The 27,464-nt window shown below is 45.0% G+C and overlaps 1 protein-coding gene and 1 long non-coding RNA gene across 2 annotated transcripts; one reads left to right on the top strand and one right to left on the bottom strand.

Moving 5' to 3' along the window:
* Positions 1-387: 387 nt before the first annotated feature.
* Positions 388-17,360, bottom strand: LOC136167082 (uncharacterized). Its single transcript, XR_010663052.1, has 2 exons — positions 16,182-17,360; positions 388-1,267 (listed from the first exon to the last, which is right to left on the bottom strand). It is a non-coding gene; the product is annotated as an uncharacterized lncRNA (long non-coding RNA).
* On the top strand, positions 15,579-23,404 carry ATP5MC2 (ATP synthase membrane subunit c locus 2). The gene is made up of 5 exons (XM_065934273.1): positions 15,579-15,637; positions 19,799-19,868; positions 20,949-21,026; positions 21,481-21,680; positions 23,142-23,404. The coding sequence occupies exons 2-5, from the start codon at positions 19,830-19,832 to the stop codon at positions 23,254-23,256; spliced, it is 432 nt and encodes a 143-aa protein (XP_065790345.1). The 5' UTR covers positions 15,579-15,637; positions 19,799-19,829; the 3' UTR covers positions 23,257-23,404.
* The last annotated feature ends 4,060 nt before the right edge of the window (positions 23,405-27,464 follow it).

Genomic DNA, 27,464 nt, shown 5'->3' on the forward strand with positions numbered 1-27,464 from the left:
AAGCTCTAAATGGTGTGTAGGCCAAGAAGTGAAGGCCAAAGGAAGGAAGGGGTATCCCGCCTTTCTCAACCCAGATCTGTGCAGATCTCCAAGCACCATTTGGACAAGACCCCCAGTTTCCATCAGTCAGGGGCAGGGAGAGCAGGCTGGAGAAAGCTGAGGCACATCATTGTCTGCGTTCGGCCTCTCACCCCCACGATCTGCGTCCCAGGGAGGGTGAGGATTCGGCGTGAAGGGCAGAGTGGCGAGGGGATCTCTGGCCCCCGCCTCCCCCCACCCCCAACCCCAACTCAGGCTGCAGTCTCTCCTCGTTGTAGCAGAGCGAGAGCAAAGGGACGGGCAGTAAAGATGAGTGATGGCGCGGAGACAAGCAGAAATACACCATCATGAAAATGCTAATGACTCCTTGCTCTCTTTCTTTATGGTTGGAGTAATACAGACTTCAATCATAAAAACAATCTCCCAACATTTTAATGGGCTCCATCATGCCCGCACTTGTCGGTATATTTGAAGAATAAATCACCCTCCCCTCTCGGAATGAATTCGCTGTCAAACTCGGCTCCCTCGGAGAAAATGGATGGGGAGCGAGAAAGGAGGTTTTTTGGGGGGGAGGTGGGGGAGTCCTCTCCCCCTCTAACTCCCTTCTAAACTAGGCTTTAGACCGTTGTGCGAGGCGCCTGGATCCTGAGAGGGAGGAAGGGGGCAATTGGGAATTTGGTGGAGCTGAGCCTGAAGGGAGGGTTTGAGGCAACAGGGGGCAGGGACTGAGGGACTCTACACGGAGAGAAGCCGCCCCTTGGATGGACATGGAAGCGAGAAAGGAGCAAAAACTGTCATAGCATTGGACGGAAGGGGCAAAATCTTGATACAGAACCGAGAGAAGGCAAAGAAAATGCAAAAAAGCATACAAATTCGCCTTCTTTTTTGCGAATTTCTTTCCGACTGGGCCTCAGACAGAGGCGCTGAGGGGAAAGTTTCAGATATCGCTTTGGGGGAAGAACAGAGAGAGAGGCAGAAAAAAAGCCCCGGAGTTCTGGCTCTGAGCTTGCAGGTTTCAGTGCAGTAAGCCACAGGTCCACGTCGCAGAGAAGGCGCTGAGAGTCCCCTGTCATTCTCATTTCCATACAGGTGGCCGTCAGCCAATGAAAACTTAGGATGCGCTCACCGCCAGCAGCCAATCCCAGTGAAGGATGAGCCGAACTGCCAGGCCTAATTGCATCTTGATTGGTTGTGATGTTGCTAGGCAGAAATGAGGTCCCGGAGATCGCTGCGGGCAAGACCGGAGAGACAGGTGGAGATGAAAATATCTGGAAACCTAGACTCTTGGATTGTCATTTTTCTTCCTGAGCTCCTTCATTCTTAAAGGATTAATGGGGTCAGGGGAATCACTCTTCCTTTTCTCCTCCGCAGTGGGACAGAGCCAAATAGTTACCGTTCCCCCAAAACGCCTTCAGAGAAATCTGGCTGCTTCGAAGGTCTTCTAATCCAAAAAAATCCTCAGGAGGTATTCCAGCCTCATACTCAGTCTTCCCACTTAGGAAGTCCTTTCTGAGGCCTACCTTCAAGCCTCCCGGCTGTAGTTTATGAACCATTTTCTCTAACATAATCAGGAAACGAGAAATCCTGTCCACGTTCTTCTTTCACACCGCAAGACTCAAAGAGCAAGAGATTTCCCTACAGAATGCCCCCTCCACCACCACCCAAGGATGCCCTGCAGACCGCGCCAAGGTCGAGGCGGCCATATAGTGGCTATATAGTGGCATTCTCAAACCCGTGGTTTCTGCATCTTTATTTGCATCTCATTTGCATCAATGCCGTTCTCCCGCTACCCCCAAACTCAACCGCCTCTGCCCGACCTCGGCCCCCCTCCCCTCCACCTTACATCTGCAGTTCCCTCTCCGTGTGCCTGACTCGCCCCCTCCTCTTTACTCTACCCCCTCTCACCAGTCCGCTCGCCCCCACCCCGGTGCACCCCCGCCTGCAGCCTCCGCTGCTGGAGACCGGGCTCCGGAGCCTCCCGCGGCTCCTGAGTCACAGCCTCCCGGGAGGCAGGAGGGGGCAGTGGGGGGAGCGGCGGGGGCCGCCTCCGGGAACTGAGAACCCGCTGGTCTGAACTAGACCGTCCGCGAACAATATGCCACCATTTAAATCTGAACGCGCGCCAGCCGCCGATTGTGATGTTAATTCGGGGATGATTTAGGGGGGCGGGAAGGAGTTGGGACTGGCCGCCTCTCTGTCAAAGTGCTGTCCGGGGGCTTAATACTTGTAATTGAAGCTGATGAGGACTCGGTCTGTTTCCACTGATAAAAAAAAAAAAAAAAAAAAAGCAGGGAGGGAAAAAGAGCAACTAAATTATGGGGCCGGGAGAAAAACATGATTAATCAAAGGTTTGAACTGTCGTCGTGTTCGAGGCCCAGTAAATCTCGCCCGGCCGGGGCCTATTGAGGCCGGAGGATAAATCTGAGCCGACCGGTGTTTGCCGCCCCTTTCTGTTTGCCTCTAGGTTTGCACGTCAATTAGTTCGATAATTGGATTTGAAGAGCTATCAGGAGATTATCGAGGGGGAGCTAGGAGGAGTGGATGTGGAGGAAGGGGCCCGGGGATGGCATGGAGGAGGCGAGAGAGACGGCGAGATCGGTGATGGAGGGACGCAGAGAGCGGGCCTGCCCAAAGAGCACCTCACCCAGCTCGCCACCAGGAGACCGCAGGAAAGGCAACCCGGGTGTGCGTTCCCTTAGCCACGGTTCCTAGCCCCGCTCCCTCCAAGAAACTTTCCCAAATTTTCTCAGTACTGCCCTTGTGCCAGCACTCGTTTCCCAGCTCTTTCCTCCATTTAAAGCTGTGGGTGCCCCTGCGTGAACTCGTTTGTCATGGTATGTTATACTGGTTTGTAAACAAAGTTTAAGTGTTCCCTCCTGTGGTTCATCCCATCTGACCCAGAGATCTGCCTCCCAGAAGGCGGGTACCAGGACGTCCCTTTGAATCCTTTTTTAAATGACAAAACAAGATTTTTGTCCTCACCAAAATTTCTCTCCCACACTCACAGTTAGAATTATAACCTACAACCAAAGTTAACTTCTGCTTAAAGAAGACATCTTTACAAACCGATAACACAAACAGGAATACATGCAAAACTGACAGAAGCAGAATTCTTCAGAAATTAAGCCCTTCAATAACCTCAGGAGGATACCCAAAGGGGTGCATTCATCTCCTAGAAGAAAAGTGATTCTCTCTTTCTCTGTGTTGCTTTTTAGGCTTGGGTTTGGGGAGTGATCTTGATTTGATATTTGGGAGCATGAGAAGGTCAGAAGAGAAATGAAGTCTGCCATCCATTCTGTGTATTTGTGTGTGTGAGAGCAGAGAAAGGGAGAGAAGGGGTGGGGTGGCCGGGGGAGAGACTGATTTCTCTTTAGGAGATATTTGTCCCTGTTCTCTGTAGAATTTTATGCAGGGATGGAGAAGGTTGGGGAAAATGCATCCAGGAGAACCATGCAAATGATTCTGGAAACAATAAGAGGAAATTGGAGGCAGGGAAGGAAGTGAGGGCAGGGACATAAAAACCATCCTGCCAGGTTGCCTGGGAGTAAAGAAGCTCTAGGAAAGGACACTAGTAGGCACCCCAGTCAGAGGCTGCCCTGGTGAGAACAACACACAGCTACTCTTGATGCACAGACAAGAGAGGCTAAGCAGGGGCAGCTGAGTCAAATAACAATATGAGGGGTACAGCAAGCCAATTTTTATTTAAGCATACCAATTTCAAACAGTGATGCCAGCTAACCAAGCACACTTGTTCACATAATTATCCTTTGTCTGCGTACAAGGGAGGAAAAATTCCAGCTATGAAGGGACAAAATGGAGGATTTGAGCAGCTTCAGTTTCTATGTGGAGGCTCCTCAGAGAAATCGACCTTTCAAATCCACTCATGCCTACTCTTTCATGATACCTGGTCTCAATCTCTTGCCTGTGTTGATCAATCTCCACACACAGAAATGAATCAGACCCACCACCTTCCTTTTGATTAGTGCCTGGTTTTGGCTGTGTCCTCTGAATGGATTCATGATAACAAGCATCCTGAATACTGGGAAATATTTTTACTTAACTAGGAGTTGAGGGATGGAGTCACAGGAAGAAATTGGGCTCAAGGGTCTTTCTGCAGTTCTATAAGCTGCAGCCATGAACCAAGACATTCAAGAAGTCGTCAAGGTCTTCATATATAATGTCTCAGAAAAGGATACTCCAGTTATGAATAACACAACATCACAACCTGCCTCTTACACTACGAGGAGATGAAAGATGAGATTTAGGGGATCACAACCAGATTTAGGCATTTGATACTGGTGGAGAAGCAGAGGACTTGAATTCAAAAGAATAGGCTTTAAGATTGGTGATCAGAAGGAGCCGAAGACCAGAGAGCTGAGATGATTTCTGCAGATCACACAGCAAGCATACAGTAGGGCGGGCTGAAGAACTCAGCTCTCCACTCTCCCAATTCATCGCCTGGACAGCACAGACTTCCTAGATTCAAGTTCTGTCTTTTCTTGCTTCCTAGCTGTGCCTGAGTTTCCTCTTCTGTAAAGTGGGATAATAATCATATCTACTTCATAGGGTTGTTGTTAGGATTTAAATAATTTATGCAAAGAAATCAGCAAAATATCTGGCACATAATCAATATTCAATAATAACTTTTTTATTATGAAAAATGGACACAGTTCTCATAATTCACAACCTGAATGACACAAATTGGCAAAAGGTATTCACCAATGCCTGTAAAATGCTTTGTGTTTTAATCACTAGGCCTTAAGGAAAGGAGTGAACACTGCCTTGAAAAGACATTAGGCTTTCTATTTTGATGCCTCTAGAGAGCATTTCTCCCCTCAAATGAGTCTCACACCTTTAAGTCTGTGAGAACTGGTTTCATATAGGAGGGATACACCTGGAACAGCTTGCAGGGTTGTTATCCAGTAATTTCATTCATTCATTCATTCATTCATTGAATGCCTAGTCAAAAAGCAGCATGGTTCATCAATTCATCAAACCTCTATTGAGGAACCATTATGTGTTCAACACCTTTATAGGCAGTTATTAAACCATGAGTCCATTACTAGCTCCACTAGTGAAGAGGAAACATATATATACATATATATATATTTCATTTTTGTATCCCCAGCACCTGAACCCCAGTTTAGGCACATGGTAACTCAATAAATGTATATTAAGTGAATATATAGACACTATGGGAAATGGAAGAGAAATAGAAATATAGTTCCTTCCCTTAGTAGGCTTAAACTCTTGTTGAGTAGACAAGACTTGCACACACAAAAGGATAAGTGAACAGGACTTTCCTGGCAATCCAGTGGTTAAGGCGTGAGCTCCCATTGCAGGGGGCAGGGGTTCAATCTCTGGTTGAGGGACTAAGATCCCACAGGCCACTCTGTCAAATAAATAAATTCTAAAAAATTAAAATAATTTTTAAAGGATAAGAGAACAAGACTAAACATATTAAGACCATGAATAAATTCCAGGTGATATAGACTAGGGGCTTTCCAGGCAGCACTAGTGGTAGAGAACTCACCTGCCAATGCAGGAGATATAAGAGATGCAGGTTTGATCCCTGGGTGGGGAAGATTCCCTGGAGGAGGGCATGGCAACCCACTCCAGTATTCTTGCCTGGAAAATTCCCCTGGACAGAGAAGCCTGGTGGGCTATGGTCCACAGGGTCCAGAGAGTTGGACAAAACTGAAGCGACTTAGCACAGCACAGATGCAGACTAGGGAGCTCAGAGGAAGTGGGGAGGGTCATACATACCATGGAAGGAGTGAGCCTGAAATAAAGAGGAGAATTTAGAACAGCTGAGACGGAGAGAAAGGGCATTCTAGCTGCAGGAGTAGAGAGAGTGACAGCATGTGCTAAGAATCTATGCATGTTACACAACACAAGATCAACTTAATGAGAGGGCCAGTCCATGTCTGAAAGATGGAAACCATCTGTGTTTTCAACCATGTTTCTCTGACCATTTTCCTGGTCTCCAAGAAATTATGTTCGGATTTTCTATTCTTTTTCTTTTTCTTTTCACACCTTCTTCCCCTGTCTTAACATGAAAACCGAGAATCGAAACAGTAACCAGCTGCTACTGTCAGCAAAACAAACAGATTGTAAAAGCAATTACGCTATTACCATTTCTCATTCATCTACACACAAGACAACTGACTCTCCCTCTTTCCCCCACATGGCCCCAGCCTGAGCTGGGATTACTGCTGCCTAGATTGTTACTGTTTCCTTTATAAACTCCTTTTTCTTGGACCCACTCCTCCCAGAAAAAAAAAATTTACCTAGAACAAACTTCATATTTTCCCCATCCTCCCTGATTAGTTTGAGGGAAAGTGGTGATGAGTGAGAAGAAAACTGTAAACTGGGGAGGGGGGGAGGGGGCATTAAATACCAGGTGCTCTGCATATATTATTGTTATTTAATTCTCACAATAACCCTATGAGGTAGATATTACTATTGCCATTTTACAAGAAAGGAAACAGGCTCAGAGAGTTTGCCCGGGTTCAAAGAAGAGTAAATAAACATGAGAATACGGGTTTGAACCCAGTCTGTATGATTTCAGAGTCTATGCCCTTAGACCAGGTAAGAGGGACCTCTACCCTGGGCGACAGTTTTAGAGGGTCTCTTTCTCTTGCAGGGGGAGGATAACTTTAGGCCAAGGGGGTGTGCCTACCCAGAGTTCACGCCTGCCCACTCCTAGAACATGCTCCCGTAGCCAGACTGTCCTGCCAATTTGCCCCAAGCTGACTTCCAGGACCTCTTCCTGGGGGTTGATTTCCTGAAAACACAGAAGGAGCTGCTGGGGAGTGCAGCACCAGCCTTGTTGGTGTGGAGTTTAGAGGTGAGGCTGCCCCCCAGCACGCACTTTGGTGTGAGGCCCCTCAGGTAGTGGGATAGAGCAAGGAACAGAGAGAGAACCCGAGGGTCAGACTGAGGCTGGAAGAGTCCCAGGATTCTAAATATAAATCTTCCAGCTGATATTGATATATTTGTCAAGATAAGAGGGTAGAACATGTTTTATTTAACAGTTTGTTAGCTTTGATTTATAACTTGTACATATTTAGACATTTGGTATGTAGGCTATATTTTTTATCTTGCCCTCGGCCTCACAAGTATTAAGGGTTGGCCTGCTCATCTCACTCTAACCCTCTGACTCTTTTCCAATCAGGGAATGGCACCACAGTGACCCAGGCCAGAGAACTGGGCACTGTCTTCACCTCTCTCACCTCCTTCATCCCCCATAACAATCAATCACTGAGGCCCATTGGTTCTCCTCCTAAGCGTCTTGAGCCCTACCTACTTTTCTCCATCCCGGCTATCACCTCAGAGTTCAGGCCACCAACATCTCCCACCTGGATCCTAACGACAGCCCCCTAGAGCACTCCCTGTCCCCAGTCCTGCCCCCTCCCATCCATTCTGCACACTAGACCTACAGCGATTTTTCTAAAATGCAAATCTGAGCTCATGCTCTGGTTTAAATGGCTTCTGGCTGCTTTCTGGATAAAACCCAAATGGCTTGAGTTTGATGTTCAAGATCCTTCAGGATCTAGACACTGACAACCAGTCTCTGCACCCTGTTGCACTCACAACTATTCATTCTGACCACACTGAGTTACTTGCCCTTTGTGGAAGAGACCACTTATCCCTCTCTTCAAGCTTTGTCCTTACTGCTCCTTCTCTGTGGAACATCCTTCTACTTCCTCTCTTTCCAGGTTCTTTGAGTTTCTTGTAAATGTCACCTCATCTTGGGAGCCTCCCTTGACTACTAGTTCTCAGGACTGAAATACATGTCCTCCCTATGTGTTCCCACAGCATCCAGTGCTTATCCATCTTAGAACACTGTCAAATTGTGTTGAAATTATTTGCCTTTTGCTTCCCTGTATTCCCTGATAGACTAAAGCTTTTTAAGGGCAAGGACTCTATCTGATTCACCATTCAATCATTCACAAAATTTCTACTGAGAGCCTGTTAAGTGTCAGGCACTTTTCTAAATGCTGAGGATACAGTGGGGACAAGGTCTCTCAACTAGTGGAGCTTATCTTCTAGTGAGGAAAAAAGCAATAAAAATAAAACTATGATAAGTGCTAAAAAGAAAAATGAAGGAGGATAATGAGATAAAGAAGGGAAGATGGAGGAGTTTCCTGGTGGTCCAGTGGTTAAGACTCTGCGCTTTCAACCACCTCTGGTTCTGGAATTCAGATCTCACAAGCAGCATGGCCAGAAAGTTAAAAGGGGCTGGGGAGTGGCGACTATTTGAACTGGGTGGTCAGAAAGGCCCTCTCTAAGGAGGTGCTATTTGAGATGAAACCTAGATGAAATGAGAGAGTGAGCATAACCTAGGAGAATGATCCAGGCGGAGGAAACAGCAAAGGTGGTTCTGAGGGGAGACAAGTAATGTGGTGTGACTGAGGGTCAATAAGAGCCTAGTGTAGCTGAACACTGAAATTTTTTTCTATGAGAACTGGAAAACCATTGGGAAGCTTTAAGTTGCATGATCTGATCTACATTTCAATAGATCACTTTAGCTGCTTATTAGGTGGTGAGTAGACCATGGCAAGACCAGACTGGAAAAGGCAGAATAGCTAGGAGGCCATAGTAGTGGTCCACCAGGAGATGTCACTGGCTTGGACCCAGATAGATCTTGGAAGTGGTGACTGGTGAGCAAGTGTGGAATATATTCGTATTCTCAGAGTCTAGCATGACGTCTGGCTAGACATTCAATAAATATTTGATGAATGAATTAAGAATTAATTAATCCAACTAAATGAGGACTCTGAGCTGGAACTGAAATCATCCATCCTTTAAGCCTCTACTAAAATCCCAACCCTGCTAAAAACTGGAAGTAGATAGCTGATACTGACAAAGAATCAGGACTAGGCTATATATATTTGTTAATTCCTAAAAATCCACAGGGAAATGACAAATAACCCAATAGGAAAATGAGCAGAAGACATATATGAATAGGCATTTCACATAAGGAGAAGCATGAGTGGCCAATAAATATATGAAAAGATGTTCAACTTCCCTAATAATAAGGCAAATATAATTAAGTATAAATTCAAATCACTATTTTATATCCAATAGATTGACTAAATACCAAAATTGGTAAGGATAGGGTAGCAAGCAAAACTCTTATATACTTTAGTAAGCATAAATGTTGGAAAACAGTTTGACATTATCCAGAGAGGTTGAAAACTTCATATGCTTCAACCCAGCAATTCATATATATGTACCCTGAAGAAACTCTTACCCATGTATACTAGGAGAAATGTTCTGAGCAGCATTGTTTGTAGTGGCAAACATCTGAAAGCAATCCTAAATACTCTTCAACAGGGAAATTAATTGACAAATTGGTGGGCTATGATACAGCAATGAAAGTAAACAAACTATAGCTACCTACATCAGCTTCAATGAATCTTAGAAACATAATGTTGAATAAAAAGAGTAAGCAAAGAAGGATACAAATAATATTATACCACTTTTAGAACAGTAGGGGGAAAAGATCAAAATAAGCAATATGGTAAAAATATGAGGAAAAATCTTGAAATGATAAACATAAAATTCAAGGATTACTTTACTATAAGAGAGATGCATGTGCGTGTGGGGGGGAATGGCTCAGTGGTATTAGTAGTTTTTTTTTTTCTTTTCCTAAACTGGGGGTCATTTAATGAATGTCTATTTTATTATTATGCTTTATAATTTATATTAAAGTCACCTCTGAGGAGGCAAGGATTTTTGTCTTATTTTATTCACATCTGTGTTTCCAGTACCTAGAACAGCACCTGGCACATAGTAGGATCTCCAAAAATATCTATTGCATAAAATATATTCATTAACTGCATTCCTTTATGTAATTCAAATACTTTGAATTTTCTTAAAAGAAGAAAAAAAACTACTTTTTAATCATAGTGCCCCCTTCATCACTCTAAATGGAAATCATACTGCTTCCTCAACTCCTATAACCCATATAATCCATTAAACCTTGCTGCAAGTTATAGTTATATATGTACATGTTTTTCCTACTGATTATAAACTTATGAAGACAAGAGACTGTGCTTTCTCCTTTTTTATTCCTAATCACAATATATGGTACAGCACCTTACATACAGTAGATGCTCAGTTAATACTGGTCGAATACTTAAAGTCACAGGAGGTGAGGGCAAAACAGGCAGAACAGATCTATGCTATTTACATTTAAAGCCGAAAAAGAATTCAATAGTCAGCAAGTGTTTTCCTACAATGTGCAGTTAAGAAAACTGAAGTCCAGAGAGGTGAACTGATTTTTTTCAAAGTCACATAATTAAGAATGGTCCCAAATTTAGGGCTTCCCTGGTGGCTCAGTGGTGAAGAGTCCACCTGCCAATTCAGGAGACATGGGAGTAATCTCTGATCCAGGAAGATGCCACATGCCTTGGAGCAACTAAGCCTGTGGGCCACAGTTATTGAGCCTGTGCTCTAGATCCGCAGAACCGCAACTCCTGAGTCCACATGCTGCAACTACTGCGCCCATGTTTACTATAGCCTGTGCTCTGCGCCAAGAGAAGACACTGCAACTAGAGAGTAGCCCCCGCTCTCTGCAACCAGAGAAAACTGCACAGCAGTGAAGACTCAGCACAGCCAAAAATCAATCAATTAATTATATTATTTTTTTTAAAAGATATTCCCACATCTACATTCAGATCTCTAACTTTCAGTCTTAAGCTCTTCACAATCAGAATGACCTTTTTCTTTTTTCGATTGGAGTATAGTTGCTTTACAATACATTAGTTTGTGCTGTTCAAGACAGTGAATCAGCTATATGTACATATATATTCCCTCTCTCTTGGACCTCCCGCCCACCTTGCCCCTTCCCACCCCTATGTCATCACAGAGCACTAAGCCGAGTTCCCTGCGCTATACAGCAGGCTCCCACAACCTATCGACTTTACACAGGGTGGCATGTGTATGTCAATGATCACAATGACTTTCATCTTCTGTTTTGTCTCTGTGTGTTCTTTGGCTTGGGAGACAATAAATAGCAGGGACCAAATCTGTTCACATAAATACTTAATCATAGTTTCTAGATAAATATGTAGGGCATGTATAAGTTCACCTTATAAATTCAAAAGAACTTAGGTTCTTCCCAGCAAAAACTTGTCTGGCCTTCTCTCACCAACGCTTCCACTGCTCCCTGTCTTGGAATCCTGGATAACCATGACACTTTTTCTTCTTCCATCTACTATTTTTTTTTCCTCCAAGAATAGGGAGGTTTACTGATGGCTCACAATCCTGTTGTTCTGGGGAACTGATTTAGCAAGAGAAAATAGAAAAGTCCACCAGTCAGTGCCTACCAGTCCCAAAAGCTTGAAATTAACAATCTCAAATAAATAGAGGAACATAGCACCCAAGAACAGTCCTTAAGGCAGTGTAAAGTTACCACTTCAGCTTTAGAAAACAGACTACTTATCAGAAAGAGAATCAGGAGAGTAAATATCAGATGGAACCTTACGGATCACCTACTTCTCCCCCTGATTCTTCCAAATGGGGACACTGAAACTTTGACAGGTGAAGTAACTTGCATAGCTACTCAGCTAGTTAGTAGCAGGGCTGGGACCAGATTCCTAGTCTCCTGCCTCCAAGACAGCTGTTCTTCCCATGCCACACGCTGGCAACATGTGCCTCTAACAAAATGCATCATAAAGTAGCCTCCTCTTAGACCACCAGAAATGAAAACCAAATTATTCAAATCCATCCTCTTTGGCTATTTTTTTTTCCTTTCATTTCTGTGTCCTAGTCTCTCTCTTTTTACCACTCTTCTGTTTCCCTCTGTGAACCCTTCTCTCTGGGTTTCAAATTGAACTGTAGCATGCCTGCATGACTCTCTTGATTTTTCTTCTCTAAGCTATTGTTTCCAGTCCAAAGGCAAATATGCATAAACCAGTCAAGACTCTTTCTTGGTGACCTTTGTGGAAAAAGAACTCTCAGAATTTCTATATGAAACGTGCTGGACCTCCCTCCTAGCCTCTCCAGTCAATTAAAATGAGTCTCTGGCCCCCCTGAGGGTTGTTAACCAATCCTAAGAAAGAAAAGATCAATCTCATTTCACCATCACCACTGTGCAGAGAGGTGGCTAACCAGTCAGAATCTGCCACTAACAGTCCTTAGAAAAACTGGCCAATCAGACCAACCTTGTTACATGGTCTGGTAGGAAAAGAAAAGGACTGATTGGAAAGGATACTTCTGGCTCCACACCCTTTCCTTTCTGGACCCTAGTTTTCCCTCAGTGAAGTGAAGGAAGAACCCTTTCCCAAGCCCTTGGTTAAGAAAATCCCTAGACCCTTAGTTAATGTTCTCTTGAATTATATTTTGCTGTCTTCAAATTCACCCCTCTGCACATACCTCCAACCACATTTTGTAGTCTCATGCCTCCAGGTTTAATGTCTGGTTGCAAATCTGGTAGCCCTGGGAATTCTCACCCCTCCCCACAGATCCCTACCCACTAACCTGTCAAGTAACTCCTTTGTGTGATTTATGTAGGTAAAAAAGTTCAGTAAGCCATAGTTGAGTTTCTTTCAGGGGCTATCATTGCAAGAAGCTGGCAATAAAGTCTCTAGGAAGCAGAGCAGAACTGAGCTGCTATGCTCCCAACTATAACACTACTACTAACACTCACACACACACACAAATATTATTATATTACTAGCATTTATTGAACTGTTACTAAGTTCCAAGCTCCTTGCTAAAAGCTTCAGGTATCTCTGCACAGTCATGTCCAACTCTTTGCAACCCCATGAACTGTAGCCCTCCAGGTTGTTCTGTCCCTGGGATTTTCCCAGCAAGAATACTGGAGGGGGTTACCATTTCCTCCTCCAGATGTCCTGACTCAGGCATGGAAACTGCGTCTCCTGCATTGGCAGGCAGATTCTTTACCACTGCACCACCTGGGAAGCCCAAAGCTTCATGTACATTATCCCAATATTTGCTGCTGAGCAAGCATTATTATCGGGCTTCTCAGGTGGGGCAATGGTAAAGAATCCACCTACCAAGCAGGAGACTTGGGTTCGATTCCTGGGTCGGGAAGAACCCCTGGAGAAGGAAATGGCAACCCACTCCAGTATTCTTGCCTGGAGATATCCCACAGAGTAGCCTGGCCGTCTACAGTCAAAAGGGTCAGATGAGACTTAGTGACTAAACGACTATGAAGAATTATTATCATTCCCAAATTACATAAAAGAAGATCGATATAGAGGGGTTAAACAGCTTGCCCAAGGTCACACAGCAATTTGGGAAGCCAGGTGTATGAATTCAGAGCCTACCACTGAACGGAGGTAAGGGAGAAATAAACATATCAGACACAGGCTCCTTCTCCAATTCTCCTTTGGATTGTTAGAGATATCTGAGAGGGGTCTAAATTGTCGCAACAAACAGCTGCAACAACTGGCTAGTGGTGGCGGCTCCGACGAGCTATGGAAGTTTTGCCCTGAGGATGTCCAGCCGCGGGCTAAAAGGAATTCAGTGTGGGCGGGCTTGGGGTGTCTGGGGACCTCAGGAGATTTATTTTTTTGCCAACTGCTTCCAGGCATGAGGTATCTTAGCAGGAATGAACCCCCACCTCCTGCATTGGAAGCTTGGAGTCCTAACCGCTGCACCGCCAGGGAAGCCCCCCAGGAGATATTCTTGTAGCCTATTTTCCCTTTCTCCTCTGAGCATCTCACCCTGTGCCTGGCACCTCTTGGGACCTGGTAAATACCTGTTGAGTGATTCCCAAGGATACCAGTTCCATTTCTCACCTACCCGCAACCTCACCCTGAGTCAACAACTGGAAATGGAGAGCGATCTGGGCATTTCAGGGGAACCAGTGAGATTCCAAATTCTCGAGCTGGAATCTTAGATTTAGGAAAGGCGGGAAGTCTCCCACCCTTCTCCTCCTCGCCCGCTTCTCCGATTTCTCCCTACTCCTTCCCCTCCCTTTCAGAAGCTCAGGGCCATAAAAATGCAGATGGAGGATCGGTGTGAAATAACGGGCCCATATAAATCCCTCTGCCGCCCGCCTGCAAGATGGATTGGCCGCATTGAAATTCCTCCGCGAGGATAATTAAACTCGGGGCCTCATCCGGGCAAAATTACATTCCTGTAATGGCGTCGCTCGGGGTCCCGGGAAATTGCTCCGTGGGCTTTCAGCGGCGGTTTTTATCGCCGGCCGGGGTGTGCCTGGCTGCGGCTCGCCTCTCCTCCGGGACCGTAAAGCTGCTGCCGTGATTTATCCTCCCCTTCTCCCAAATCCGATTAAATGGAGGAGCTCGGGGCCGGGGCGCCGCGGGGCCCGGGAGCCGGGAGGGGGCGGCGGGAAGGACGGGGCCAAGGAGGGGAGGACAAACGGCCCCTCAGAGGGTGGCGGATTTGGCTTTATTTACAGCCGCGGCCTTCTTTTTATTTTTTTATTTTTTATGGGGGTTTGGTGAGCTTCCCCCGTCTTTCTTGTGCTGCGTTCAAGACGATGCCTGGACGGCCGAGGTTTGGACGCCAGGGGAAGTGGGTAGGCCTTGTGGACCTCCCTTCAAAGGAACAGGTCAGACCTATCTGGGACATAAAGCAGCCTAGAAGAAGAGGTGAGGGCCAGGATGGGGAAAGGACGAGCAAAAGGGAAGAAGCTGAGGGGCCTCCATAAGAGCACGTCCTGGGGGTGGGGGACTGCTTATCTTAACTCGTGTAGATGAAGCCTGAGCAGAGGCCCTGGCATGCCTGGTTTGACCTCCCAACCTCACTACTGGTCACTGATGCCCTCTATTCCTTGACTGTCTCAGGCCTCAGGAAAGAATGCTTAGGGTCAGGGCTCTCGAGCCCTAATCATCTTTAGCTCCTATCTTCTGATTCCCTGATGCTGATTTTCTCATAGTTGATCACTGGAATAAGAAGAGGGAAATAAAAGTGAAGCCACTAGAGGCTGCTACTGCTGCTAAGTCATTTGAGTCGTGTCCGACTCTTAGCGACCCCATGGACCGCAGCCTACCAGGCTCCTCCATCCATGGGATTTTCCAGGCAAGAGTACTGGAGTGGGGTGCCATTGCCTTCTCCGAGCCACTAGAGGCAACTGGGGCATTTTCCTGACTATCCGCCCATTGAATCCATAAAGCCTGGGTCGGTGGCAACAGGCGTCGGGAATCCTGTGACCTATTTTCCTCCTGCTGGATTTTGGACATTGAACGCCATCTCGATTGTATGCCATTTAACACTGAAATTCTGGACAGTTGAGTCTTCTTCCCACCCCCCAGTGTGACCGCGCATGCTTGGAAAAGACGCAAATCCAAGATCCCAGCCGCTGTGCTGAGCAAACCGCAGGCCACGTTACGGATCGGCTTACACTGCCGAGTGCCCTCCTTTCTCAGACTCGGCCTGCAGTTTCTCCTCTCAGACACCAGGTGGAGTGATTGGCTGGCTACCGCCACAGAGCTGGCAGGCGGCGCTGTGGTGCCTGGGCCGACCCTCAAGTTTGCGATCTCTCTATCCTTGGCGGAGCGACTCTTTGGTCCGGGCCGCGCCTGCGCTGAGCCTTCCTTTTCCTATTCCCGCCCCTCCCCGCCCCTCTCTGTCTTCTCTGCACTGGGAGCAGGTAAGGCCTTGGGCCCTCGCGCCCGTGTTGCGCCGCGCACGCGCGCCGGGCGCCCACCTCGCGTGGATGGTCTGAGGCCCTTACCTTGCGTGCTCCCACCTGGGTCCTCACGCCCTCCCTTGTCCCCGTATCCCCGCGCGTCAGGGCTGCCCCTTCCGCGTGCCGGTGACCTCCAGCCGCGCGGGCCTGGCGCCATCTTTGATGTCTCGTGGGTGGGGGGAGGGCGCCTTGGAGCTGTCGAAAGTCAAATCCCAGAGTGCTCATTTTACCTGTCGCTTGCAAACGCTCTTTGCTCACCCTTTTGCCCTTTCAGAGCTGTCCCAACCCCCAGACTCTCCCCTCCAATCTCCTTTCTCTTCTCATCCTGACTCGTGCTTTCCTTATCCTGAAACCTCCAGACTTTTGGCCCCAGGATCTCAAGTGTCGAGCAGTGGAGATTGGTGGATCGTCTAAAGCCACCAGTCCCTCTTGGCAGCACCCCTCGATTTAAAAAGTAAACCATAAAAATGGTAGAAATGAACAGCACAGCCAAAGCACCCCCTACCTTCAGGCTGTGGACTGGGAGAGAGCTATAGCAGCAAAGAGGCAGGTTTCTTTGGTACCGCGCGTATCGTCTCCCAGTGACGTTCTCTTCCTTCCACTGCGGTGAAGCGGGAAAAACACAAGTCGTGGGCTTTGTGAGGTTTTCCTTTAGAGGCAACAGGCCTAAAAAGCGGAGGGGCCAGCTTGGGTTGCTACCCACTTGCCAGCTTTCCTGTCAAAGGGTTTATTGAGAGTCCCCAGACTCTGCCCTCAAGAGGAAAAGGTTAAGAAGGGGAACGATTAAGTAGCGGCCCTGTAACTCCCTGGCTGACCTCCACTGAGGAAGAAACCCATGAACCTGGGTAGTGCTGTTCCCCAAGGTGATATTGGTTAGCAAGTGCAAACTTGGCCAAGTTTAGGTGGCCAGCAGAGGGATCACCGCTTCCTGCAGACTTCCTTCAGTTCCATATCAGGCTCTTTCCATATGTTATTTCATTTAATCCCTCTAAGAGCTATATTTTAAAAATGATGATATTGAGGTTTTGTTGCCTTGGGGGGAAAAAATCTCTCCTTTTTTTAAGCTTAAAAGAAATTTTGGATTTTTGACCTAAGAAAACCTGAATAGCCTGGCAGCAAAATTGGGTTAGACTTACATATGGGCAGAAATCAGAGTTCCGGAAAAGACAAGAATTGAAGACATCCATTAACATTCTGGAACCGGAAGTTAATCTGGGAAAGTATTAGTCCAGCTCATTCAAGGAAGTGTTATTTAACAGGCCTAAGGAATCACTGAGTATTTCAACCTGTAGCATATTAGAAAGCGTTAAGAGTGAGAAGAGTTCAGATTCTTATTCTACCACTGCCATAGTTTTAAAACTTTAAGACCACGCTCTCCAAATACCTAAGAATCATTTGGGAAGCTTCACTGAAATACGGAACGTTATTATTGTTTAGTCGCTAAGTCGTGTCCCACTCTTTTGTGACCGCATGGACTGTAGCCAGCCAGGCTCCTCTGTCCATGGGATTTCCCAGGCATGAATACTGGAGTGGGTTGCCGTTTCCTTCTCCAGGGATCTTCCACACCCAGGAATCGAACCCGAGTGTCCTGCACTGTCAGGCGGGTTGTTTTCCTGCTGAGCCACTAGGGAATCCCAAAATACAGTACTTGGGCCTTATTGCCAGAGATCTTGACCGAGAAAGTCTTAAGGTGAGACCCAAGAATATGCATTTTTTGTTTTTTCTTTTTTGGCCACAGTTCATGGTCAAGGGATCTTTGTTCCCTGACCAGGGATCCCTGCAGTAGAAGTGCAGATTCTTAACCACTGGACTGCGAGAGAAGTCCCACATTTTTAACACACAGTCCCTACCCTCCTGTAACTAGTTCAGGTGGGCCTCCAACTGTACTTGGAAAAACCCTGCCTGAAGGTCTTTAACTCACCCGCCCTTCTCTCAGTTCTACCAACTTAGGTACCTCAAGGGTGTTAGCATTGTTTAAGGTCTTTTTTTTTTTTTTAAGTCTTTATTGAATTTGTTACAACATTGCTTCTGTTTTATGTTTTGTTTTGTTTTTTGCCCTGAAGCATGAGGGATCTTAGCTCCCCAACCAGGGATTGAGCCTGAACCCCCTGCCCTGGAAGGCTAAGTCTTAATCACCAGGGAAGTCCCTGTTTAAGGTCTTGAGGATACAGAATTGAATACCCCTTAGAATAATGGTGGAAATGAATACTTTTAACAGTCATTGCTAATTAGAGTAATGACAGAGTTCCTCCTTGATCTGCCTTATCTGGTTAATTAACATAGGAGATAAATGTTTTGACAAATGCTTCCTCAGTCTGTCAGTTCAGTAGCTTAGTCGTGTGGTCTCTTTGCAACCCCATGGATTGCAGCACACCAGGCTTCCCTGTCCATCACCAGTTCCCGGAGCTTATTGAAACTCATATTCATCAAGTCAGTGATGCCATCCAACCATCTCATCCTCTGTCATCCCCTTCTCCTCCAGCCTTCAATCTTTCCCAGTGTTAGGGTCTTCTCAAATGAGTCAGCTCTTGGCATCAGGTGGGCAGAGTATTGGAGTTTCAACATCAGTCCTTCCAATGAATATTCAGTACTGATTTCCTTTAGGATGGACTGGTTGGATCTCCTTGCAGTCCAGTGGACTCTCAAGAGTCTTCTCCAATACCACAGTTCAAAAGCATCAATTCTTCAGCACTCAGCTTTCTTTATAGTCCAACTCACATCCATACATGACTACTGGAAAAACCATAGCTTTGACTAGACAGATCTTTGTGGGCAAAGTAATGTCTCTGCTTTTTAATATGCTGTCTAGGTTGGTCATAACTTTTCTTCCAAGGAGCAAGCGTCTTTTCATTTCATGGCTGCACTCACCATCTGCAGGGATTTTGGAGCCCCCCAAAAATAACAGTCTATCACTGTTTCCATTGTTTTCCCATCTATTTCCCATGAAGTGATTGGACCAGATGCCATGATCTTAGTTTTCTGAATGTTGAGTTTTAAGCCAACTTTTTCACTCTCCTCTTTCGCTTTCATCAAGAGGGTCTTTAGTTCTTCGCTTTATGCCATAAGGCTGGTGTCATCTGCATATCTGAGGTTATTGATGTTTCTCCCCGAAATCTTGATTCCAGCTTGTGCTTCATCCAGTCAGCATTTCTCATGATGAACTCTGCATATGAGTTAAATAAGCAGAGTGACAATATACAGCCTTGATGTACTCCTTTCGATTTGGAACCAGTCTGTTGTTCCATGTCTGGTTCTAACTTGCTTCTTAACCTGCATACAGATTTCTCAGGAGGAGGGTCAGGTGGTCTGATATTCCCATCTCTTTAAGAATTTTCCATAGTCTGCTGTGATCCACATGGTCAAAGGGTTTGGCGTGGTCCGTAAAGCAGCAGATATTTTTCTGGAACTCTCTTGCTTTTTCGATGATCCAACGGATGTTTGCAATTTGGTCTCTGGTTCCTCTGCCTTTTCTAAATTCAGCTTGAACATCTTTGACAAATCTTTTGACATGTTTTGACAAACGTTTCCTGGTAATTCAATAAGAGTATTGCTAGAGACCCTTTCAGAGCCTTGGCCTTATGCACATATCTTCCAAGAGTCTTTTTTCGGGGGGGAGGGGGGGGGCTTGGCTATATGCCTTATAGGATCTTAGTTCCCCAATCACAAATGGAACCCATGCCCCCTACAGTGGAATCTCAAGAGTCCTAACTACTGGACTGCTAGGGAATTACCCTGATAGTCTTAAAAGGCAACATTTTTAGATCCAGGAAGTGAAGGCTTGAGAAGAGTTCCTTTTGGATAAGAGACGAGGGGAAACTTGGGCAAAAGATGCTGGGAAAATTCATCTACAACCCCAACTCATGAGGCTGTGGAAAGAGATAACATGTCTTAAAGCTGGGACCAAGTGGCTTCTTGTTGAGACCAAGAGAAGTCACGTGATTATAAGGAAATATTGGAAATTGTGTGGAGGAAACCCTGACTTCAGGGCTCTCATTCCATCTCTGCTAAGACTTGAGGTCAGTTACTGCTTTCTGGGCCGTTTAAGTTTTCCAGAGCACCTGCCAATACAGCTGTCTCTGATGAGCAAGAACAACACTCACACTGCTCCTTCTGTAATTGCAGCTTCCCTGCCACAGCCCTTCATCCCCTGAAAATGTACGCTTGCGCCAAGTTCGTCTCCACCCCCTCCTTGGTGAGTACCCACCTTTCCCAAGAAAGTTTTTAAGGAGAGGTGTTTTGTCTTTTCCTTCTCAGACCTTATGCTTCACAGTTGGGCCCTTTGCCTTGCTAGCCTGACGAGGCAGTGAATGCTTCCTAGGCGTTCCTTGCCTTGCGTCCCATGAAGGCCAATTGATTTTTCTCATGCAGTCATAACAGAAGAGCATAAACGAGCATCTAGGCTAAGATCAGGTTATTCCTATCAGAAACACTGTGTCCTTGTAAACGGGAGCCCCGCCAGAAATGGTAAACGTGAAATAAATTGCCTAAGTCAGACTGAGTATGCACTGTGTACAGGATCTTGTCCTGAGTGTCAGAGAGCTATAGCTAGGAGTTCCTCTGGAAGCTTAAATTTGGGTGGGAAGCTAAAATACACATAGGAAAAATATTTGATTCAAAAGCAACAGGATGGAAGAAATGAAAGAGTATTTAATAGTGGAGGCAATCAGTTCATTCACTCATAAGTGAAAAAGAGTGATGCTCTTAGTTGGTGTTTATTGAGCACTTGCTGTGCCTGGCATTGAGTCTACCAGTTTATGTACATAATCTTATTTACTTCTCCAGTCAACCCTGAGATATGTTATTCCCATTTGATAGATAAGAAAGCAGGCTTAAAAAGATTTACATGACTTGTCCTAAGATCACACAAGTCAGATAGAGCTAGGATTTGAATCTAGTTATATATGACTAAAGCCTTGGCTATTAACCACCTTGTTGTCTATTTTGGAGACGCTGGCTTGGAGTTAGAAAAGATGTCCAGGAGGGGGTACCATTTTCAGCATAGGTCTTTGTGCCTATTTTCCAGAACAATGTGTTCAGGGAAAGATGTTCCAGTCATTCACTTCCTTCTAATAGGCTGGCCATTACCAGTATATGTGTAGATTTCTTATTGAGTGAAGTAAATGCTTTAAATGAATGATTCCAGATTCTCTTTTGAGATTCCAATTGAAGTTCTAGTGAATAAATGGGGCATCTCAGTAATAATTTGCAGTAGTTCTAAAACTCCTCTCCACAGCCTTTCTTGACCTTCTTGACCTTGTATTATTCCGGCTAGATCAGGAGAACCTCTACACTATTGAGCCGATCACTGTCTGCAGTGGTGGTAAGACGACCAGAGACACTGACAGATGAGGTACCTTATGAGTGGAACTGGACCTTTGGGGAGGGGTGAGGTGGGGATGGGGTGGGGAAGGGAGGGTTACCTGACAGAACCAGTAGGGGGAGTGCTGAGGACTCATGATACCATATACGATGTGATGTATTCCCTGATGTTCCAGCTTTTGCCATTGGCGGCACATACCCCTGTGTGCTGCTTGTAACTCCCATTTTACTTGATCTAGTGTGGACTAGGGCTAGGGCTGTAGTCTTCCACTTCTAGACTATACCTGAGTCATGAAGATATTTGACATCCACCTCTTGCATTTAAAGCTTCTGCTTGGCAGTAGAGTTTTCTGGGGAGTTAAAAGATTTTCTATTTGGAGGAGAAATGATGGGATTTGATGGGAGAAAGGGATTAAATGGTACCGAAGTTTTCCAAAGCAAAAAAAGGATTTCCTAAAAACTTTCTATCTGCTGCTTCTTCACAGAGCCACAGCAGCTTGGCAGCAGTCCCCCGTCCCCTGACCACCTCAGTTACTCCTAGCCGCAGCTTCCAAACCAGTGCCATTTCAAGGGACATCGACACAGCAGCCAAGTTCATTGGAGCCGGGGCTGCCACGGTAGGGGTGGCTGGCTCTGGAGCTGGAATTGGGACTGTGTTTGGGAGTCTCATCATTGGTTATGCCAGGTAAGATGGGCCCTCCATTGGCTCTCTGCCATGCTTCCACAGGTCTAGGCAGAAATATTTGGGGTTCTGGAGCTGCAGTATCCTATACAGTAGCCACTAACCACATAATGGTATTCAAATGTGAGTTTTAACTAAAAATACACTGACTTAAGTTTTGTATGTTTTCAGTGTAGCTCAGTAGCCACATGTGACTCGTGGCTACCATTTTTGGAAAGTTCTATTGGACAGCTTTGGTTTAGAGTAGGAGTCAGCAAACTAAGGCAAGAGGTCTGTATTTGGGCCTGCCTGGTTTTATATAGCTGAACTAAGAAGGGTTTTACATTTTTAAAGGGTCATGAAAATTAAAAAAGGTAACAGGTTGTATGTGATCTGCAGAGCCTAAAATATTTGCTGTCTAGCCCTTTACAGAAAAAGTTTGCCACGTCCACCCGCCAGTCTAAAGCCTCAGTCAGCATAGTGGCTCTGCTGCTGTTTTTCCCTGTCCCCGGGAATTCCCTCATCACTCCTGGGAAAACTGCTTCTGCATCCAGCCCTGGTGCTCCCTGACACTTGGGACTGTTTGGTCCCCAACAGCTCTGGGCAACTCAGTGTTAGAACTAAATTAATCCTTCAGAGACCTGCAAGTTCTCTCAATGTCTTTGGGGAAATAAGTTTATTTCTTAGAAATAAGAAACTTTATTTTAGAAATAAGAAACTTCTGTGTCCACAATTCTGTTAAAAGCTAGTGTTGCTTTACTTTATCCATCAAGTCTTCCGGAGGTGACAGTAAGGGAAATAGAAATTATATATTGATTTTCAGAATTAGCAGTCCTTTATCCCATTTTGACTCATATTGTCTAAATATGATGCGCCCCCCCCCCCCCCGCCCCTAGGCGGTTTGTAGCCCAAAATCTTTTGACTGTTTTGAAATAAGAGAAGTTATTTGTCCCTCTGATGTCCTTGTCCACTAGAATAGTGTTTTTCTAATTGTGTTACATAAAGCCCTAGGGTTCTGAGGGTATACCCCAGAGACTCTTAAGAGAATGAAGGGGAGACCAATCAAACAAGACTTCCAGTTCCGCCACTCCATTGCACTTTAGCTGTTACACGTTTTGTATTATGGGGTTCTACTGCTTAAAGTTTGGAAATGCTGCTCTGATAGACCCTGCCTCCCAGAGATGTCTTCCATCCTGGTTGAGCCCTGGATAGTTAAGCGTCCAGACCCAGGGAAGATGTGGTGATACAGTAGAGGAGGTAATGTTTGTACCTGGGCTGTGTTACAGAATTTTTGATTGTCCCCTCCCCCATTCATCTCTGTAGAGACCTTGATGGGTCAGAGCAAGAAATGGGGCATGATGGTGTCACCCTGAGAGACTCGTTACCTGAAATGTTAGCTTGAGATAGATTTTCCCTGAGTCCTCTTTTAATGTTTCTTTTTCTTTATATGGATTAGAAATTCAGTCTTCTCTCTTCCCCTCCCAGGAACCCTTCTCTGAAGCAGCAGCTCTTCTCCTACGCCATTCTGGGCTTTGCCCTCTCGGAGGCCATGGGGCTCTTTTGCCTGATGGTGGCCTTTCTCATCCTCTTCGCCATGTGAAGGAGCCGTTTCCACCTCCCATCGTTCTTTCTCCCGTGTCTCGTCTGCCCCGTACGTTTCTTTTCCTGTACCTCCCCAGGCAGCCTGGGGAAAGTGGTTGGCTCAGGGCTTGACAGAAGGAAGACAAATAAATACTGTATTAATAAGATGTTTCTTGAGTCTCCTGTGTATATTTCTTTCCCACAATTGGCTGAATGCCTTGGTGAAAGTATAAGGCCAGAGGTTAGTGATGGTTTTAAACTCAACGTGGATCTGGGCTCACTTATTTTTCATTCTCTATGATGGGAAAGCTTTATTCAAATTAGTGCTCCTTTTCAATAATTTTCACTTGGGATAGCCTGTTACCATGGAGAATTGGGACAGAAGCAACATACAGTGCCGGTTTAAAATTTTGACTAAAGTGGTTGTCTGTTTTCACTGCCACTATCCTGGCTGATGTCCTCATTGCCACCCACTGGTCTATTGCAATAACCTCTTAATTGGCCTTCTGCCTGCCATCTGTACCCTCTGGCGTTTACTTCTACCCACCACTGCCAGGTTAATCTGTAAATGTAGGACTGGTTCTGCCATTGACCAATTCAAAAATAGTCTGATTCAACTTTCTCAGCTTATGTCTTATTCCCATTACACTCTACCCAAAGTGAACTGTTTTGTCATTTTTCACTTTCTTGCTTTCCTGTCCTTACATATCTTCAGGCCTTGAACTTTGTCCATCTCTGTTTTCTTTGCCTGAATCTTTAGTCACTTTCCTCTTTTTTTCAAACTCTCCCTGTTACCCTGAAAGACTTACTTTAAATGCTACCTCTTCTTCCATGAAGCTTTCATCTGATTTCCCTCTACTTTCAGTCAAACGAGCATTAGTCCATATAAAGGACTATAAAACATGCTGTGTCCTTTATATTCTTACTGTGTGTGATAAATGTGGGCTTATGTAAACGTTTGCACAGATGTGTGCCTTATCTTCTAAGTTAGATTTTTAGTTTCTTGAGGCAGGGACTCTGTCATACTCGTATCCTTAGAAGTATCTTAGCATGACACATCTCAGCAGTATCTTAGTTAAATTTTCAATTTAATCGTCTAAACCAACCACCTCACTTCACAAGTAACGGAACAGACTTTGAGATATCAAAGGACTCTCCCAAGGAATATTTATTAGCAGAGCTTGAGTGGGAGCAAGGGTCATATCTCGTAGTCCAGGGTGTAAGACTACCACACTGTTGGTCTAGTTCTCTTCCAGTGTTGCTGGTGATTGCTGTTTTCTCAAGCCAAAAAGAGCAGAATAAGCAATGATAAGCCTTTTTCCTTATAAAATGCCTCAAGAGGGACTTCTGGACAGGGGTTAGTATAAAGGTAAAGGATTATTATTTTCTCAAGGCTAAATTTCAGGGTCTTTCCTGGTGATCCAGTTGTTAAGAATCCACCTACCAGTGCAGGGGACATGGGTTCCACCCCTGGTCAAGGAATCTGACATGCCTTGGATCAGCTAAGCCTGTGTGCCACAACTATTGAGCCCACAAGCTGCAACTACTGAAGCCCATGCTCTGCAACAAGAGAAGCCACTGCAAGTAGAAGCCCCCACTCGCCACAACCAGAGAAAGCCCACATGCAGCAACTAAAAACCCAGTGTAACCAAAAATAAATAAAAAATTTAAAAAATTTTTTAAAGGGCTACACTTTAGAACTGCCCTGATGGCACAGTGGATAAGAATTTACCTGCCACCGCAGGGGACATGGTTTCCATCCCTGGTCTGGGGAAGATTCCACATATTGCAGAGCAATAGAGCGCACATGCCACAACTAGTGAGCCCACACGTCTAGAGCCTGCGCTCCTCAACAAGAGAAGCCATTGCCATGAGAAACCTGAGCTCCGCAACTAGAGAAAGCCCAAGCAAAGCAACAAAGATCCAGCACAGCTAAAAATTTTTTCTTAAGTCTTTTTTGAAGAAAAAGGTTAAACTTCAAGTAAGACTTACCTTACATATGCTTGAAGTTGGGTATAAAAGTCCTTTCATGATAATGTCGATGATCATAATACTTTTTGCTTTGGTTCAATCAGTAATTAAAGCCTAGAGCAGACAATTGACCCCACAATAAACTGATGCTTAGGAAGCAGGTCACCTCAAATTATTCACCCTGTCCTTTTGCTATTGTCATCAAGGATTGAGTGGGATCCTATCCTCAGTTTGCTTCTAGATTGCTATACTATTCCAAAAAACTATACCATACTGCACTTTGGGGCTTTAGGTGGACCTCACAAGAATAGCTCCTCCAGCCTTAAGTAGGTACAAGATATGTACATATTTGGGGATGATGAATAGTGCTCTCTTTGGTTTGTTCACGTAAGTTTGAACCTCTGGTAAGGGCTTCTTTGCCAGTTCTGTTATCAAGTAATCAGATCAGAATCATCTGTGTTTTATTTTTCTCCTTGGTCCTTTCTTTGGGATTAAAACTGACTCCTTAACAACTCAGGTGCTTGGAGAGAGCACATCTGGTGGCCCACGTGTTCTTGTTCTCTCTGAGGTGAATGATGAGATGGTGCTGCAAGACGCTTGGAAGCAAATTTCTTCAGAAGGAGTCGAGGCAACCAGGATCCTCTTAGTTTCAGGTCCCAAGAGGTATCTATTGGCAACCCAAGTTGCCAACAATTTGGGGTGGAGGAGTGCTTTGTTTTAGTAGAGACAGGGTCCAAGAGCAAATTTTCTGAAGATCTTTCCAGTTTTGATAACATGCTATCAAAGCTTTCTATTTGTCCTTGTAATTTCAAAAAGATTGCATGATTTGAAATTAGATGTTATTGTAATCTTTCTTCTGCCCTGGGCCACTGTGATGGTGGTCAGATCACTAATAAATAACTCTAGGTCTTCAATTTCTCCCTATCTATTAAATCAGGATAATAATTTTCATCGAAAGAATTAAGTGCATGCACACAAAGGTGACTTTGGATATTTGGAAAGGATGGTGCTTTGAAAGATCAATGTATATTGATTATAATTTGCTTTCTTATTCTCCATGAAACTCAGAGCCTGTTACAGACATTTTACACAGTTTCTTCCCCTTGTGGTTGGCAAGTCTGGCTATAAAGCACCTGGAGGAAAACCCCAGGGATGCTGAAGGCAGCAAGTCTTGGTTTCCCTCTTTTTCTTTTTTTAAATTTTTATTGGAGTATAGTTGATTCACAATGTTGTGTTAGTTGCAGAGGTACAGTAAAGTAAATCAGTTACACATACATATATCCACTCTTTTTTATTTTCTTTTCCCATATAGTTGGTCCCCTTTTCTTACATTTCAGTTTCCCCAATCATCAGTTGTGTTTCTTCAGTAACAGGCAAAATTGTCATCCTAATTAGAAAAAAAGGATGTTCTTTGAAAACCATCTACATGCTAAATAGTAATAATGAGAAACCCTGTTCCAGCTTGCCTTCCAGGATGGATTTATTAGTTTGAGATCTTCTTAGGTCACCAGGATGAAAAAGCAGCTCAGGAACAACCCTGGTGTTTAGCTGAAGTTGGTACACAGGAACATAGAGGCTGCTCTGTGTCTTAACCTTCATTGAAGAGAAATGAGGTGAAGGGATGGATATCTACCTTGAATCCTGAAGTAGAATATGTAAAAGGAGTACAGGGGTATTATCCTGGTCCTCCGAGTTTTGAGCAATGAAATTCTCTCTTAGTTGAGTCATATCTAAAAAGATGCACTTTCCAACATATATTCTTAGGACAAGCTCTTGGAGGGCTTGGTGTTGACACCATTTGATGAGGAAAAACTGAAGCTTGGCAAGAGTTTTTTAGTGCCCAAGCATTCCTTAAAATGTCTATTATTGACCATTTACCTTAAGCCACTGTAGGACATTGTGACCAAAGTAGCCACTCTAGAGGTGGCAGAAGATATAACGGGCAGGACACCATGGATGAGGTCAGGACTCATCGCAAATGCTTGGCTTCTCTCATTAGTATATTACTTAGAGTTTATTCCCACTTCCTTCTCCCCCGCATCCCAAAAGAATTTCCTTTCATCTTTTGAATAAGTGCTGTGGCAGGCAGAATTTCTTAAATGACCCCCTAAAAATACTCTAATCCCCAGAACGTCTGAATTTGATTAGCTATTGCACCTGTGGTAATGTTTGGGGTTTTTTTTTTTAACTTGGCTCATAGAGCAGATGCTTTTGAAAAATTTATTGGTTATTACTACCAGATAAGAGGCAAGATAA

This window comes from Muntiacus reevesi, chromosome 4 (genome assembly GCF_963930625.1).
Source record: "Muntiacus reevesi chromosome 4, mMunRee1.1, whole genome shotgun sequence".
NCBI classification, from domain to species: domain Eukaryota; kingdom Metazoa; phylum Chordata; class Mammalia; order Artiodactyla; family Cervidae; genus Muntiacus; species Muntiacus reevesi.